The following is a 17,911-nucleotide window of genomic DNA, read 5'->3' on the forward strand; positions in this document are numbered from 1 at the left end:
AAATTGTCGGTGATGACAAAGAAGGGCTAAATGTGGTTTTATTTTCATCAAGGGCATTAAGGAAGTAAATTAAGCTCTTTAAAAAAATTAATTTTGCAAAATTGCAATTTCTGCTTCAGTCTGACTTCATTTCAGACTAAACAATTAAGTTAATCTATATTTTTTTAAATTCATCTTTACAACCCACTAACTGGCTGTAAATGAGTCTGAAGTTTACATCAGTTTTGGATAAGGTTTCAATTCAATACCAGCCACAGGGGAGACATTTCAAAATCAGCCAGTATTTAACCTAACGCTGAGTAAACAAACTTAAGTACCAAAAGTATTTTTTGGTTGTCTCCTTGTTTATAAATCTTGGCATTTGTAGTGATTTGTTACATTGTTTTGCCTATCCCTGCTTATATATAGCATATATATAAGAGGTTCCAGAGAGTGAAAATAAGTCAAAGTATTTATATCTTTTGCTGAACTTTTTTTCCCCTGAGCATTGAACCCACATGTGTTATGACTCTCCAGTCAGTAGCCGAAAGCTGCAGGGTGCAGTGACAGTTCTCAAAACCACCAGTTCTCACCAGTCTGGCGTGGGTTTTCTACATAACTGTTAGAATGCTCATTTCTATTGTTGGTGCTCACTTGATCAACTAGAACTGGGTAAGGGTCAACAACGAACATTACAGCATGAGTCAACACTGTTGTTGATAACGACTTGTTGTAGATACCTAACATCCTGGTTATAGCATTAGGAAAATTGATCGACAAAAAATGCTGTTGGAATAGGACATAAACCTATGGATTAATTATCTAAAATATATGTGTGTAGACAATTTAATTGCAAGACTAATATCAATATTCACTCTACATTTTACATACTAGTCTATATACAAGGTTGTTAGAAAATATAGAAAAAATGAGTGGATGGCCTTATAACTGAGGGTCTGAGGGCAGCTTCAGGCAAAATTAAGATACTAGTATATGACTTAGGGATAAAATCATATTACATTTCTAAATAAAAAGCTTAATTTGTAAAAGTTGAGGAAGCATATATATTTATAATACATGTATTGTACTGAACTTACCTGGTTTTATAAGAGTATACTGGGATGATCCCGATTCCCACAATGTAAGTATTATACATAGAACTACAAGTATATGCCACCAGCAATGGTAGTAGATGTTGTACAACATTTCCATTGCCTCTGTCCCTTTTCCACTGTGTGAAATAAACTCTATAGATATCAGCGCTGTAAAGTGAATCCCTGGGAATTTTACTCCACCTTCCTGGTCTGCATGCCTAACATTACAACCGGGGTATGTTTACTATATTTCTGTTGCACAGATTATTACCCAACAATCTTCCTGGTATCAGTGGTATGAAGGTAAGTTCTTTTTTTGAAGGATCACCTCATGATTGAGTTTTTCCCATTTTTTTTTACTCAAGAGGAGAATCCAGGTTATATATACAAGTACACAGAATTGTTATGTGGCTCGGTATATTATTTTTCCTATCCACAAATGTAGTTTTTTTATATCCTGAATAAGCTTTTTTTGTTCCTTTCTGTATATACAGCTGCTATGGGATCATCTATTGTTGACAAGTCTTATCTTGCTGTCACATTGTCCTAAGCTATGGTACAAATCCACCAGTGTATACAGTGGTCCTTGTGGTTTCCAAGCCGTTCCTGTTTCACATCACCCTACTGCTGCGGTCCATCTGTAAAAATAACCAACAGAAACAATAGTATAGTATAACAATCTTGAGTGAGCCGTGAGAAAGGTTGAGTGTAATGTGTTCTGATTGGCTGGCAGGTTCGGTATATAGTGCACTGCTACTGCAGGCTTATCCCAACACATAAACTGAATGCGGGTCCATTACATGATATGTACCAGCTTACCTCCTTCATCTGCTATCACACATTAAGAATAGGAAAGAAACACAATGCACAAGAGAACATTATATGATTCACTCTTCAAAGAAGTGGAAAGGTTTTTAACTGTGGCCTGTGACTGATAGGGGAAGGGTTATATTAATGGACTTCACATATCATTTACTCTCACCACAACTGTTGATCAGTGCACACACCCAATGGACAGGTATAGTGAAACATGTTCACTTGATGGTTTACATGCAGGCAAGGCTGTTTCTGTAGTCTAATGACAAACTACCACAAAATAAAATACAAGGTAATAATCCACTTTGTAAGATGCCCATCCCAGTTTATTTGTAATTTATTTCATTTTACAATTCACATATCATCATAAAATTCCAGTTGACTGTAAAAGTACATTTTTCACATTCAAAATGACAATCTGAACCAAGGGGCGTAGGCATGTAAAAACACCAAATCTAAGTGACACATAAAATTTAGTTCTCTCATGACATTTCTTAAAATTCTCACAAACAGCCTGCCTGAAATTGTTTGAAGGGCAATGTGCACCAACTAATTATACTTCACTCAATCTTCTCTGGTCATGTACCGACCAGGGAGTCCCCTTCTTTACCTCTACTGTGTCTCCGAGACCCCACTGTGTGGCCTGTTAGTTCAACAGAGGTTGAGTTGGATTGCCACCGGCGAGTATCATATTAAGGATTATAGTGTAATATTTCCCCAGTGTAAATTGTATGTCAGGAAAATCTTTTCCTTTTTCTCATTCTGCAGCTCAGAAATCTGTTTAACAGAGCTGATTTGTTAAAAAAACTAAACAAGTACCCTTTTCATAGCTACCCCAAGTGTTTTGTCAACAACTACCACAAGAAAGGCCCTTTTCATGATCCATGCTAGCATACAGTACCTGCATGAAGAAGATAAATTAATGATTTCTTATATACAGATATAAAAATTAACCAAATACAAAATAATACCCTGATCATATAAAGCATAACTTTGCTGAACTCTCCAAGGTACAGTGCAGATATAATCCTTTTACCAGAGTTCTAACCTAACTACCAGTGCATGGCCCATGTCCAGTGCTGGTCAGTATCATCGGTACCATGCAAACAGACTGCCCATGTCCCTTTCCCAGCAAACAAGTGAACTACAGTGCACATATCCCATCCAATGAATAATCCAGCACGCCCTCCATGACAAGATAGTAGTATTTATGGCATGGAAGATGACTGATAAGGCAAGTCACATCTAGGAGGGTCAGCCCTCTGGAGCTGGTGTGTGAGAGATGATTTATGGAGAGAAAGGGCAACAGACCAGGTAGAAGAACCGAAATGTAATCTACACCTCATCTGACCATGCATGTGGATGTTCTGAATTAATTGCTGCTGCTGGAGTCAGTGCTGATGTAATCCATGATGTCAGACTAGAAAGCTTTCATTACTAATATTCCTTGAAATCTCATGAATTATTGAGATGTGAAAATAATCCTCACCTGACTGGATTGCAAACCTGTAAATCTTATTAATATTAATGACCTTGAGATATTGAATACCATTTGTTTCCTTTGTAAATGTAAACACTGGTTTCTTTCATTTTATTTTATTTCAAGGGGCTTAAAAAGCTGGGCAACTGTCCTATACAGTGTGCGAGAGCATAAAATCATCTCATAAATATTGCTCCAAAAATGAGGACATATATTTCTAGACTCTAAACAAATGTGCTAGATTTAAACAGCTGAATCTCTGTACACCTGGGTAAATACAGAATATACTGTTCTGTATCATCCACCGCTATCATTGGGGTCATTATACATGGATCACAGCCTTACTACAATGAAAACACAAAACACTATGTAGGAAGATAATTCAGTGGCATCCAAACATACTTAAAAATGTCACTGTGTACAGTATAAATATTCTAGGAATAAAAAAGATGGTCTACCTTCACGCCCAAGTCCAGTATCCAGAATGGTTAACAAAAACACGTATCCACCTCACTTAGAACTGGGTCACCTTATCTTTCAATTAAATGATAATCCCTGTGGTCCCAAATTCACCCACCTTTGCATTAGGTAATTCACCTGCTCACTTCATGTCCACAACAATGGCTCAAAGATTTTCAGCAGTATTCATGCGACTGTCATCTAACAGTAGGGGAGCTATCATCCTCGTGCACGTCCACACTCTATATAGCGTGTTGTTACTGTACTTAACAATGTTCGCATTGTTTGCCGTATGATGTTTGATGGATTACATCGTACTAAAAAATGACAGTGAAGGTAGGCAGATACCCTGCTAATGGAGTGGGATATAAAACAAGCCCCCAGGTACACCAAGGGGAAAAAGTAAAAAAAAGCCATCATGACAAGACCACCAGCTTAAGTAAAAGCTGAGCATCCTTTGTGTCGGTGCCGCATTTGCACATTACCTGCATGTAATTTTCCTCCCAAGATTTTAGTTATAATTGACTTCGCAGCTGGTGATATTCCCTTCAAAAGTGAGAGTAAAAAAAGTCTTTAATAATATTCTAGAAAAGCAGAGTAAACAATTATAAACTGTAGCTCCTTTTTTTTTGTTCAAATCTAGGATCCCTCATATTGGATCCTACTTCTAATGTACGAGTACTTCAAAGATACAAGACATATCTTGTTGTTCAGTTGTGTTTGGTTGCTGGGTATACACCCAAAGACAAACAAGCCAAGATAACCAGTTCTTGAACTAAGCAGTGATAAGATAGCATAAAAAAACATATGCCACTTGGCAGTAAAGGCAAGAGAAAGACCACTTCACACTTGAAAGACCCCGCATATTCTATCTTGTACTTAATGAAATTTATTTTTGCCATTTACCCCTCCATAGCAATGAAATGACAGTGCACGGTAGGTGAGCCATGCACTTATGCCCTAAACTGCTGACATGTATTTTCACCTATTATCAACTTAAATGCATTTTAATATAATACATATAATTCTATATGCAACTAGAAGCATAGAGGTTCATACATATTAAAATATGTATGAACCTCTCTATGCTTCTAGTTGGCAGAGAATGGGCAAAGTGAACTATACATATGTATGTATAAGAATCACTAAAATGAAATACTGAAATTTAATAATAAATATATAAATAAATAAATAAAATAACGAAAAAATAAAAAACATTAATAAGTAAATAAAGCAGATAGATAATTTTTTATTATGAATTAAATAACAACTATCTTTATATAATGATAAATTAAAACTAAAAACGATTAAAAAATAAAATCCACATTTTCATTTCATGGTTGAAAAAGAAGATAAGATCCGGGTTGTGAAAAAGGAAATTATTTTCCACTGCTTATTATATCAGGGCGTGCACATAAGTTTAACTGGAACACTGAGGAAAGCTATAAAATGAGGAAACCTGCAAATGACTGATTAGCAAGAAGCCCTCATAGTGCTCTCCTTAGGTTGCCATAAATTCAATCGATAACATCATAAACAAACTTCTCATTTGAACAAGTTATCAGTGTAATAAAGGCAGCAGTAAAATGAAACCAGTTCCTTATTCATATTTGATTTTAACCCACTTCATTGATCAAAGAAAACTAAAACAAAACTTACATCCACATATTAAATATAGCTATTGAAACTGGCTCATGCATATTTCATTGAATATTATGTTATTTTTTCTACGCACTACAATGCCCTTTATCTCAGAATAAAAAAGAGGATGAGTCTATTTATAGTAAATCCATCTGCTTCTATGAATCATTTCCATGGAAACATGGACTCTAACATGCAAGTTAATGGTGGCAATTAGTAGGATAAAAGTGATATGGCCGTACTTATGAGAAACACTATGAAGTATTGGTTCTTGATCTGCAACATGTTCCCAGAAAGCAGCAGACTCCAGGTGCCTCCTGGACACATGACCCGCTATCTCTAACCACTCAAGCACTGTTAATTCATTTATCATTCTAATGTGTCATCTTCAATCAATCTTGGCAGTTTACGATTAAGCCTTTTGGGGATCCTTACAGCTCTCTTACAATACATATTTTTATGAAAACGGATGAATAGCACTATATCTTCATTTCGGCTTTAATCCATCAAAATTAGTTTACTAATTTGCTGAAATAAGAATCTTTATACTTTTTCTGCCACAGTAGTTGCCATAAACAGTGGCAATGTTTGCAGAACCAGCATACTGACTTACCACTGCAGTTATCTAACAAATGTGTCAAAACCTGCATATTTATCTCTACAAGTGGATCAAGACACTGAGATTAAATAAGCTTACCTGCAACTTTAAACATCACTAATGGCTATGTGTATAGAAAGTGTATAGACTACTGTGGTTGTTACTTGGTGTGTAAACCTATGTATTCCTCAGATCCTCCTTCAGTTCTGTTGTCTCCCAGAGTGTAATGCTCTGTTCCTTCAAGACATTAAAGGCATGACATAATTGCATGGTTGTTAGGAAGTCAGGTAGACAGACTCTCTGACTTCAGATTGCACCTTCTATCATCTAGAAATCAGTCATTAGAGAAAGTGGGCATCAAGTGTAAAGTAATTAAAATAGGCTGGGACAGGGGAGATATTGTCCACTTTTAATTGGTGAGACAGACAGGGAGATTTGACAGAGATCTGAAAGCATGTGATCTACATATCTAATTTGAATATAATGTCATGTACTATAGAAAGCAGACCTGTTGATCAATGTTCGTAGAAAAACCATAAAAAGCATCGTAAATTATAAATGAAAGATATCCTTTTTAATTGTCACAGGACAACAGAAGTATCTATCTAGAGAAAGAACCAAAATGTAAAATTTAAAGTCCATCTGACTGAAGAATGTTGGAGACTTCAGTCTGCTCATTAGAAAATGACTAATCTGCTATAAAATTGGCAGAGAGACTTATATCGCAGTAGCTACATTACAAGATGTGACACTAGACAAACAAACTTGCTCCTACACATCATGTGACCCCGTGACTTTGCTTTGTTTCTGAGGCATTGTTTTTGCACAGCCCAATGACTTTTTTGCTTCTGTTTTCCAGAGTTTAGACCATGGCATAAAACAAGCAGAAGAAAACAAAACAAACTGCTTAATGGTTTGTAAATTTTCCAGCACATTAGGTCATTGAATTGCTTGTACCTAAATGGAAATAGACTAGGCATCTTTTTCTCACGGGCAAAGATGAAAAAAATGAAAAAAAGTTCAAAAATTTCACACAAGCTCTGGACGTGCCAAAATCCTAGTCACTGTGATGGGAAAAGAAATGCTCTTCCAAGTTCTACATATTGCTACATCTATGTGATATACACTTCTGTTAGTTTATTGAATATATTTGATCATTCTTCTCACAGATCAATACCAATCTGAACAGGTGACAATGCAGTCTGTATATAACCAGCTGATTGATTATAACTTCCCCCTCAGTTAACAGCCAAGTTAAAGCCTCAAAGCTGGCAATGTCCAATAAAAATGGAGTATCCAGCAGTGCAACTGTACAACAGGGAGACATTTCATCAAATTGATGGAATGGAAATTGGAAGATTGAATTATTATCCCCTAATGAGATTTTCAAATGAATAATCAAATCTCACATCAATCTTAAAAAATATCAAGATGGTCAGGATGAAATAATGTGGGTTTTAGAGAGAAAATCAAGCAAATTGGTTGCTGGATAAGAAACAAAATGGGTACAAGACTTATGTAGAAAAGTAGAAAATGTGAAAAAGAGAGGAGTTCATTCTGGAGTACATAGAGTACAAAAGCATCAGAAAATTACAAAAGAACGATCAATCACAAGTACTAAGACCCATGGGCACTTAGGAAAATATCCACTGTCTTGATTTTATTTTTCAGTAATTTACTGGGAGTTGTTCCTGGTGTAGTGTGCATAAAAAAATCTCAACATAAGAGAGGCCTGGATGTGTCTGTGCCTATGATATAATGGCATGTGTCAGGGTTTTTGTTGGGTCGTCAAGGTTTGAGATCTCTATCCACCCTACTAGGTTCTGTCCCATGTTCAAAGGCAATGTTTTTCATGAATAGTTTAGCTAAAGAGACACTTTGGGAAACAAAAATACATTAGATTTAAGAATACCCATACTGTATCAATGTGAAAAGAGTAAGATTCATTTTCATTATAATAGCAGTTGAAATATTTCATTCTTTTGAAAGCTAAGTGGGAGTAATGATAGATAGTGATACTTCACTTCAAAGCTTGTCTCTGCACAAACAAGTGACATTTCTAGCTTTAAATGACCCATGACCATGCATTGTTTTGAGGCAGGCCACAATTACCACTAATATACTTAGCCTCTGATCTATTTACTAATTAAGTTAGTGGGGCATTGTTGACATTTTTTGGATGGTCATTAATACCCACCCTGCAAAAACTCTACAGCAGACTTGACAGGGTAATCAATAAAATTGATATGAGGAGAGTGGACAAGTTCTGAACACTCAACATCTGAAATGTATCTCTGAAATCCAATTCTTCTGGGTGCTACTTTCAACTCCATCATGATCAAATGGGCGGGGTCAGAGACTTCCACAGGGGACCCGGGCTTGTGTGCCCGTGGCAAAGGTCAGAGGGAGTTAAAATACTAAATAGTGGTCGCCTAAAGAGACTCCAATGGGATTGGTATGAGGTGGCACTCAGCTTATCAACCTTTTAGTCAACAATGAACATATTGAGATATCAAATATAAGATCTTAATGATATCCTTGTGACCTTTTTAGATGAAAGCAATACTTAGAAGAAAACAGAGAATATAATCATCCACATACCTGTAAAAGTCCATGACAAACTATTTGTATGCCATAGATAAAGTTTTTGAAATCAATGACTGAGACCCCTGGATTCCCTAACACCACAATGACCTTACTGTGTAGTCTGATGGTCACAAGAAATCTAAATCGCATCTATTATGGAAAAATGAATTTTATCAGGTTAATCAGGATCATATGACCAAGCCTGTGCTTTTTACTGACTGTCTATATTCTACCACATGCAGGTGCGTTGTTAAGACAATAATGAAAAAAAACTGATTGAAGGAAGATACTTAAAGAAAACCGGCGCCAAAATTCAGATCAAATTTTCTTATTTTCAGACCAAGTCTGTTTAAGAAAAAAAATTAAAAGTCATGCCCCTAACTGAAATCAATATTTAACTACCCTATTCACAGTGCCTAGATTTCATAAACCCAAAAATGGTTTCATGATTACATGCATTGAATGCAACACATTTCCCAGAACTTCAAGAATATCATGTTGAATACTGACTTTTCACGTCACAGCAGATCTGAAGCATGAGGGCCAATATACTGGAATAAATTGGACAGAAAAAAACAGATGGTAAGAAATTTTACTCCACCCTAACAGCCCTAACTCCTAGCATTATGGAGATCACTTGAGAGTCCTTCCAAGTGTTCCAGCAATCAAAAGCAACAAGGGTGTGTACAGAAACACAGCAGATGTTCGAATCAGGTGAGCCGAAGTCTGGCTATGTCTCTGCAGGACATAGGTGTATATAAAGAATACACTGAAGAGAAAAAAAGGAATCTGACTACCTAGACAGTGTTCAAGTGATTGCTGATAATCAGCTGGTGAATAATGCTTATTTTTTTCAACAAGAACTGATAATATGCAATTCAACACCCAAGCAGTGATGCAACCTCACATCATGTGCACTCAACTATGACTTGTCTGTTTTTTTTTCTGCATGGAGTTTAAATACACATCAGACTGACGCACAGGTCATTAATGTGCCTGTCTGGAGTTTAAAGAATATTGGGCAGGTGAACTTTAAGTGTTAACCTTACCACTACAGGACCAGCCAGGTGTACTGTGTGGATACATTACCTAGTCACCTCATCATAATAGATCTAGGCAATTACTTCTCCATCTCCTTGGGCAAAAATACAGAGAATCATTCAAGAAATATATACATGATGGAAAGCCACATGATAGTATCAGTTGTTGCCAGGCAGAGAGTAATTACAGATATCTGCAAGCATCAAGTTGTACATTATAGTCAAAACAAAATTAAGACAGACAAAATTAAAATTTAGTTGACTTTTAATTTTTTATGTTAATTTCACCTGATGTACATGTACCCTGCAGGTATCCATCAGACTTGCTTGGATTCATGACATTAATTATACAATTACAATTTAAAAATCAAATAAACATCAAACTCCACAAGGAAAGATTAAGGCTTTCATCATTGGCTTCAACAATACTTACATACTTGTACAAAGCAAACTTCTTTCATTTTGCATAAAAGTTTTCTTGTATCATTTAAAATTTTCATAAAGCCAACATAAAAAATTCCCAGCAATTTAACTTTATGAGAAATAGCTTCTCACAATACTGCCTCTGTGCTCAGCCTATCTGACGGCAGTTGACAGGTTTACAATGCCTAATGGAAGTAGCCGTCTGACTTGATAACATAAGACCTGCCCAGAAGCTAGAGCATTTCTTTCTCTCTGAAAACTGCTGACAGGTTCTTGGGAGTAGGTCTGGCATTTACATTGTGAGACCTGTCTCAATATTGTCAGACATTTCATTTTAGTAATTACAACTATTTATAAGAATGCCAATCATGTCTGCTAACTTTTCCCTATCTCAACTTGTTACTGTCATGGTCAATCTAACCTGTCACAGTGAAGAGCCCTATAGACCTGTGGGTAACTCCATGACCCATTAATTGAAATGGAAGTAAATTGTAATGCCACTTCCATTAACCCATAGACCAACATTTGCAGAAGAAAAACCAAGAAATAGATTTAATCAATTAGGGTGCGGTGGGGTAGGTCCAAAACTGAGACCGCATTCAACAGTGCGACTGTTACGTTAGTCCCCTCCATGCAGGAGTAGCCATGCATCCACAATCACACAAATTGGCTTCACTTTTATTTACAATAAGCACCGTGCTATGTGGGGGTGAGTGAACAGTGAGTAGAGAGTAACATGTGAGTAGTGGCATGTGTTAACAGATCCATGCAGTAAAAATCGCAATGATGGAACTTTGCCAAAGAGACTACCATCCTGGCAACAATGGACTTCTCGATTGGAAAAAAAATAAAAAAACTGCTGCATTTAGGTGTTTTTGCGTGAAGTGATTCACTGAGTTAATGAAAAGCTAAATCATTTCTGTGCAGAATTGTACAATTTGACATTTTCCTTTTTTTACTACTTGCGAAGATTAAGAGAAAGAGAGTGGTGACCTTCTGCCAGGAACCTTCTGATTGCAACAGTCAAATTCAATCAATGACAGTCTGTCTGCAAGAAGAACTACTGTGGTGATGGTAAGACATTTAATTATAAATATTTCCATAGCCAGTAAAGATCCTAGCTACTGGACACCTCTATCTGCAGACACGGGTATTCATACCACAGACCAACTCCTGCTGGCAACCCTAGTCACAGCTCATTAGATAGCTCATTAGAGGCACGTCTGCTAAATATTTGATCATCCTATTAATACAAACACTGCTAATTAGAAACTATGCAGGAATATTAACAAGTGTGCCTACCTGGTCTACCTATGTCGTCTTAAATGAGTTCCTACCTATTGTTTTTAATGCAATTTAATACAGTTTGGGTACCATAAAAAGAGATGAACAAATTTTACTTGTAATAATGAGAGGTCATTTTAAAATAGTAAAAATTTATATACAAATATACAGGAATAAGAAAATAAAAATGCATGTTGTCCTTTATCTGCCAGTGATTTCTGATCCAGAAAATTACCAGTATTTTGAATTCCATTTGATCATGTAGTTCCATGTCTGCTGAATATACTGCTGAGGCATGTAAGTGGGCAATGCATGCAACCAGGTAATTATATATATCATAGTTAGGAAATCCTATATTTCAATGACATATGATTTTCACACAGAGTCAAACTCAGTAAAGGTGTTACTGGGTGCAGTAAGCAAGAAAACAACCACTACTACAGAACTGGCTCATGAAACAACAGGTAAAAAATATCAATGGGTTGGCCAACATTTTGCTCAGCAAAATTGCCTTCTGATTTTCTTGTCACTAACAGTAGAAAATTGTTGACATAAAATGTGCAGACTTCAAAAATTGTATCAAACTCATTTGGTGATTTTCAGTTCTTCAAACTGATGTTTTTTCAACTATTGGCTGCTAGCCCAACTAACAATCTTTTGAAGTTCACATAAAGTAAAATCAGCGTAAGAGCAGTAGTAAGCAAATAAATAAAATGCCTCTTACCTGTATATAAACACAAAAAGATCCAAGATATGAAAAAAAAACCTAGTTCAATGAATCATAGGATTCAGATCCAACACACTCATGTATCTGGATATAGAAAACTGCCCTAGATGAGGTGTAGAACAGTTAGCTAGCTGCCAAGATATTCCAGCTCATCTTCTGGGATGTGCTTCTCCATACAACTCTAACACTAGTACTGCTGAACAGGTAAACTTTTCCTTGAAGTGGGTCAGCTCTCCAGTCAGCCGTACTGGGAAAATGTTTATGCTCAAAAAAACATCTGTGTGGCGATGGAAACCGACTCCAGGTGTACCTGGGTTCACTCTCTAATGATCCTATCTGACTGGGGAGGGCAACATTACAGATAATTTCTGGCGGCACTACATCTGCTTTGCATCTCCTATAGAGTGTTTTCACACTAAATCGCTCAGAGATGAAGACAAAATTGACTAGACTGGCACAGTTTGTGTTTATGTAGCACAGGTAAAGTTGACTTCATTACCTGGTTCTGAGACTCATTTGATACAGCTGTGTCAAATTCAGATGCTCATAAGTGTCTTCTTAACATGTGATTTCATTACGTGTATGGTACAGTATGGACAGCTAACTTACATGCCACGTAAGATGGTAAAATCAATGCAGTCCTTATTGATTTACCTGCAGTATTACAGAACTTACCTATGTACTGTACTAAGAATATGGACACTTTTTTTTTTGTTAATGTGCAAAATAAAATCAATCCAATGAAATTTTGGGTTAAGATAATAATGATATTTTTCTTTCATTTTGGTCCAAGAAAAGATCCCCTATAACTACTGAGTAAATTAACTTGTATTATAAAGTTGAGAGTATCACGTAACCAACCATGAGCTAGCATAAAAATGTTCAGTTGCGTTCTCCTATTAGATGGAATTTAATTAAGCCAAAGAGTTGATATAAAAGTAACCTAGAGCTCCTTGCAGGGCAATGAAAGAAACCATAGAAAACAGAACACAGAAAACACAATTACCAAAAAAAATTTACACTTTGAAACAGTATCAATAACCAAAGAACATTTTTTCATTCTCTGATTCACAATGGCGTTAAGAATTCTGAATGAAAAGAAAACTGATATGGCCGCTTTTGCTTAACTGTGACATTTTTCCATTTTCAGTTGTCACATGGTAATAAAAAAATAACAAAACCAGTTCCTCCATAGCAGTTTACTGTTGTTTAAATATACTACAAAAATCCTAAGATACAGGAATTGAGTTTAATGACAAAACAAAACTTTACCATTACATTAAAATAAGTTGTTTTACGATTATTTAGAACAATAAAATATGTATATAAAAAGGGAAACTTACCAATTCATCTGTCACGTATATTATCTTCCACTGTCAGGCAAAGATGCTATTCAAAAAAATTAAAAAATGAGAGATGACCTAGTGAACTCAAAAATTTGATGTCATAAATTAGGCAAATGCTCTCAGTACTGTGTAAAGGCATCTCTGCGCGATAAATATATACAGTTCAATGCCCAATCAGTTTAGCTGACATAATGAAGCTAAAATTTCCTGTGTGAATCAGAAAAACAAGTTTCACATATAGCCAAGCAAAGTGATGAATGCATGACAAGTCCTGATAGACATACACATGTCAAAATTATGCTATAATGTTCCCCCACACAGCGATACCTTCTTCACGTGTTCAATGAACATTTAAATGTACCTAATGGTGGACATGTAATTCAAAATGCTTGCCAAAAAATATCTATGGTCATACAAAAAAAAAAAGTATTACACTTAAGTGTTTTTAAATCTGGCTCCATCTAGAACATGCATGATCTCACTCAGCATAAAAAAAGGTTTAATTCAACTTCCAGTTGTGATGCATCTTTAGCATCTGCCCCACTTCTATCAAAAAACTGGCATGCTGTCAATAAAATATGTTACAAAAACCAGGCACCACAAGCTTTTTTCTTGCAAATTAATAAAGCCCAAGTACTAGATATACTGTCAGTTAGAGAGTGCACCTGGTTGCTCAATACAGCAACATACTAACCACATCAATATCTCATGGAAGTCTTTCAAGTAGTAGCAACGAGATGGGTGCCCTGGGTTGAAATAAACCAACAAATGAAGCTCAGGACTTCGTCATCTGTCCAGGTGACCATACACACATTTACATATCACACTTACAACACCTGTTAATCTAAAGCAAATAATTCTATCTCTTAAAACCAACACTTATCTCCCACAACTGTTAATTATGCAAAAATGAAACATGATTATTTTCAAAATACCTGACTTTACTGTGTTCTGTTATGAGTTCTCTTCCTATCTCAAGCAGAGCATTTAAAGAATCAAAGACATACCTGAAATGTCTCCCCTACCTGTGATATCTTACACACTCTCAGCACAAAGGCAGGTACACACAGTTACACAATGAGGCATAACTATATACCCCACATTCATTGGCCATCTGGATGTGTTTGGTCCCCACAACAAAACCCAGGTGACTTATTTATTCTGATTAAATTGACTGATAATTGTCACCTTCAGCCATCTACAACCAAAATTTGTCTTTCTCTATACACATCAAAGGGAAGCAGGCAGACCTCATATCTACTTATTACTTAAAGGGATCATTAATTTAAAGAGTTTGAAATTGCTTTACAATCCATGCTATTGTTCTCAGAGCACAATGTAGCTGATATCACAGATTTTCATATGATTTTAGTTCTGAGACAGAATTTCCATCTCAACTGATGACAGTTACCAAGTGCAGAGGGAAGTTTTGAAGGAAATTAAGAGAGTGACATGGGTGACATGATGCCTCTTATTAATAAAAATCTACACATTTTGAGACCACAAGTAATGGAAAGCGATTCATCTTGGCAGCCCACTTCCCGAGTTGCAGACAGATAACCATCAGCATTTTCTCATTAACCTTCAGGGTGACACATCTGGTCAGACGGTCTGACCAAATGACCATGTAGCAAGCAACCCTGCACACAGGTAATATATCTCACATGTCAGCGGAGACTTACCTTCAATTTTCATTTAAGGAGAGGAAATCAGATGAAGAAAGGGGAAGGGGGAGGGAAGCAAATTCACAGCAAATTCTCCAAGGGCAGAATGCTGACAACAGATGGGATTCACAACATATTGTTAAAGAGATAAAGGATACTTACAGATGCCCTGTGAACAGCAGACTTTCTATTTCTCCCCTGAAGAACAAATGGCACCTGAGTATGAAAGGACAAGTCTAATCCTCAAGCCTGATTATATTTGCCATTAAATATTGCATTAAACAAATTAAGCCTTTGTAATAACAAATGTCACTGGGTCTAATGGAAAATGGGGGGTACCCCTGTGAAGACTGCATTGTTTTGTTACAGCTTCAAAGCAACCAGTTCCACGTAACCTTTTCTTAACTTGCCAAATATTGATAGAACCAGACATAAATTGGACATGCACACACAATGAAAGTCAATTCTAACAAGGGAAGGTATTTTTGGGGCAATCCATAATCCTTTCTCTGGTGAATGGACAATATGAAATTTAGGGATTAATGTCACTGTTTGTGGTCAGTTCCATACCGGACAATAAACAAGACTGTTCACTAAACAAGAATAAGATGGATTTTAAAAACATATGAAATGTTCAACCATCATTTCATTTTCTTACACAAATACATTTAAAGAAATTCCTCAAGCAATCAATCATTTTTTCCTCCAAAAACTTTAAGCTGCTTCCATTATTTGCAAATTACTTAAAATATGATATGGGGTGATGAAGCTTATATTTGCATATCCTGTAGAGGGAGGGGGGTATGTTATGGAAGGAAAAATACTTTGGAACAAAAGACATATATTCTTCATCTGTACTATCCTTATTTGATGTGTTCAGTAGTGATAATGATAATGACCATGATCTCCAAAAGCTATCTTTACTTTAACATCATCAAAAAACAGCAAATAGGTAAAAAAAATTTAAATACAGGCTATGTTTGGGTGCTAAAAATGTCTTAAAAGTGCTTTTGAAATAATCATTATTTAACTGAAAAAATTTCAGATTGAGGAAAAAAAAGCCACCTATGATAGCTGAATAATCAATATTTTTGGTGAAATAAATAGATCAGCTTCCTTGGTCTTTCAAATTTCTTTTATATATAAATTTATAATAAATTGTGAGAACATGTTTTTAACTTGATGACTTAAATGGGATAGTGTGTCTCACACCAAGGGTAGTAAATGGAAAAAAAATCTATAAAATGCTCTTAACAAAGATGGGTTTTTTTTCCTTGATTCTCAAATGTCAAATATATATACAAAGTTGTAATAAATTGTGAGAACATATTTTTTATCTTGAATCCAAAACAGGATATTATGTTTCACATCAACAGTAATAAATAAAAATTTTAAAAATCTACAATAATTTCCTTTAAAATTTACAATCAGTCATTTCAAGGAATTAGTCCAATTCCTTGGTTATTTCCAAACCTTCCTTACAGAAAGCCAACTTTTGGAGGTTGTGGAAGCACAGCTGTGACCAGACCACTCAGTCACATCAACAGGAGACTAATAAGCCTTTCATTGTTGCTAATATCCCATAATAACTTGGGCACAATGAAGGTACTTTCCTGTTATGCTTGGTTAAACAATAAGAAGCAAACCAACAAGTGAAAGGCCAAATGATCAAGTACTTTGAGCCATAATGAGTAATTGTACTGTTAAGAATGAGACTATTCTCCAACTCCCAGCACAATGTACCAGTCATGCCTTCACAACCAAATAGGATTATCCTGATGCAAAATATAACTATGACCCCCTCCCCTCAGGTTATGAGTAAATATACACTAAATACAGCAGATGCAGAAGCATAATTATATTCTTAAATATGCCTTGCTGCACATTTGGCAGGTTATATCACAATATTTTAGATAATTTGAAGAAATAAAGGGCACAGAAAGTGTTCAGACCATCAGCATCTCTTACATTTTACAGTCCTCATGTACGTTCCGTATTTTTTAAATTACCAGTGCTATTTGTACATGTTCCTATGTGGATCTAGGCTCATTCTACTTTATCAAAATAAATGAAAATGCAGCTAAACTAATCTCCAAAGCAAATTGAAATGTTTTCAACAATGACAAAAAATTTGCAAACAAGCCCACTCCAGTAATGACCCATGAATAAGTAGGATCATGCTGACAGACAAGTTGATCTCCTCTGGTTTCCCATTAGCAGAGGAAATGAATATCATGTTTATTCACCCAATGAGGCGATAATTTCTAAAGAATAATTCAACTGTAAATACTTGAAAAAAAAAAAGCTGCTGATTCTTAATTCTAATTTCATTTCCACCGAATAAAATTCAGCTTAATTTACTTTTCTATATATTAGTTCTATAAGGCCATTATGCCATGTTCCAACCAGAAAAATCTATGCTGTGAACCTAGTTGATCTAAAGACTCATTAAAATGCTTTAAAAAACCAAATCACAGGTTGTTTTGGTTAAATTCATATCCAGAAATAATGAATATCAGGAAACTAAGCCTCATAACATTCATGTACAGATACTTTTTCTGCAACAATTTACAGTTGAATAAACAACACCCACTGCAGGAGATCTGACAAAAGGTAGTCTCAGGTGAATCTAAACCTTTTCCAAACAAAACACCAAAGATTATGTTTCAACACCACAGCATGTTATAAAACATCCATATCTCTGTTGTTTATCAAAAAAAGGAAAAGAAATTTGCTGAACTTGAATCAAAACATTCAAAATCAATCTACAGGAA

General features: G+C 35.7%; 1 protein-coding gene across 12 annotated transcripts in view; it reads right to left on the minus strand.

Moving 5' to 3' along the window:
* LOC106176559 (semaphorin-2A) overlaps window positions 1-17,911 on the minus strand; it is a 37,091-nt gene that overhangs the window by 17,207 nt on the left and 1,973 nt on the right. Inside the window, exons 1-3 of one of the 12 annotated variants that reach the window (XM_013558999.2) lie at window positions 14,409-14,549; window positions 13,471-13,516; window positions 1,077-1,711 (exon numbers count right to left, since the gene is read on the minus strand). In XM_013558999.2, coding sequence (XP_013414453.2) covers window positions 1,077-1,191 — 115 coding nt within the window. In that variant the 5' untranslated portion in view covers window positions 1,192-1,711; window positions 13,471-13,516; window positions 14,409-14,549. Of the gene's footprint in view, window positions 1-1,076; window positions 1,712-2,860; window positions 3,147-3,827; window positions 3,948-6,166; window positions 6,305-12,124; window positions 12,149-13,470; window positions 13,517-13,906; window positions 13,928-14,167; window positions 14,312-14,408; window positions 14,550-17,911 lie in introns of those variants that run through there. The other 11 variants (XM_013559002.2, XM_013559016.2, XM_086994475.1 and 8 more) reach the window with 11 other exon arrangements.

Source organism: Lingula anatina, chromosome 1 (assembly GCF_051362555.1).
Source record: "Lingula anatina isolate TDL-2025a chromosome 1, LinAna3.0, whole genome shotgun sequence".
NCBI classification, from domain to species: Eukaryota; Metazoa; Brachiopoda; class Lingulata; order Lingulida; family Lingulidae; genus Lingula; species Lingula anatina.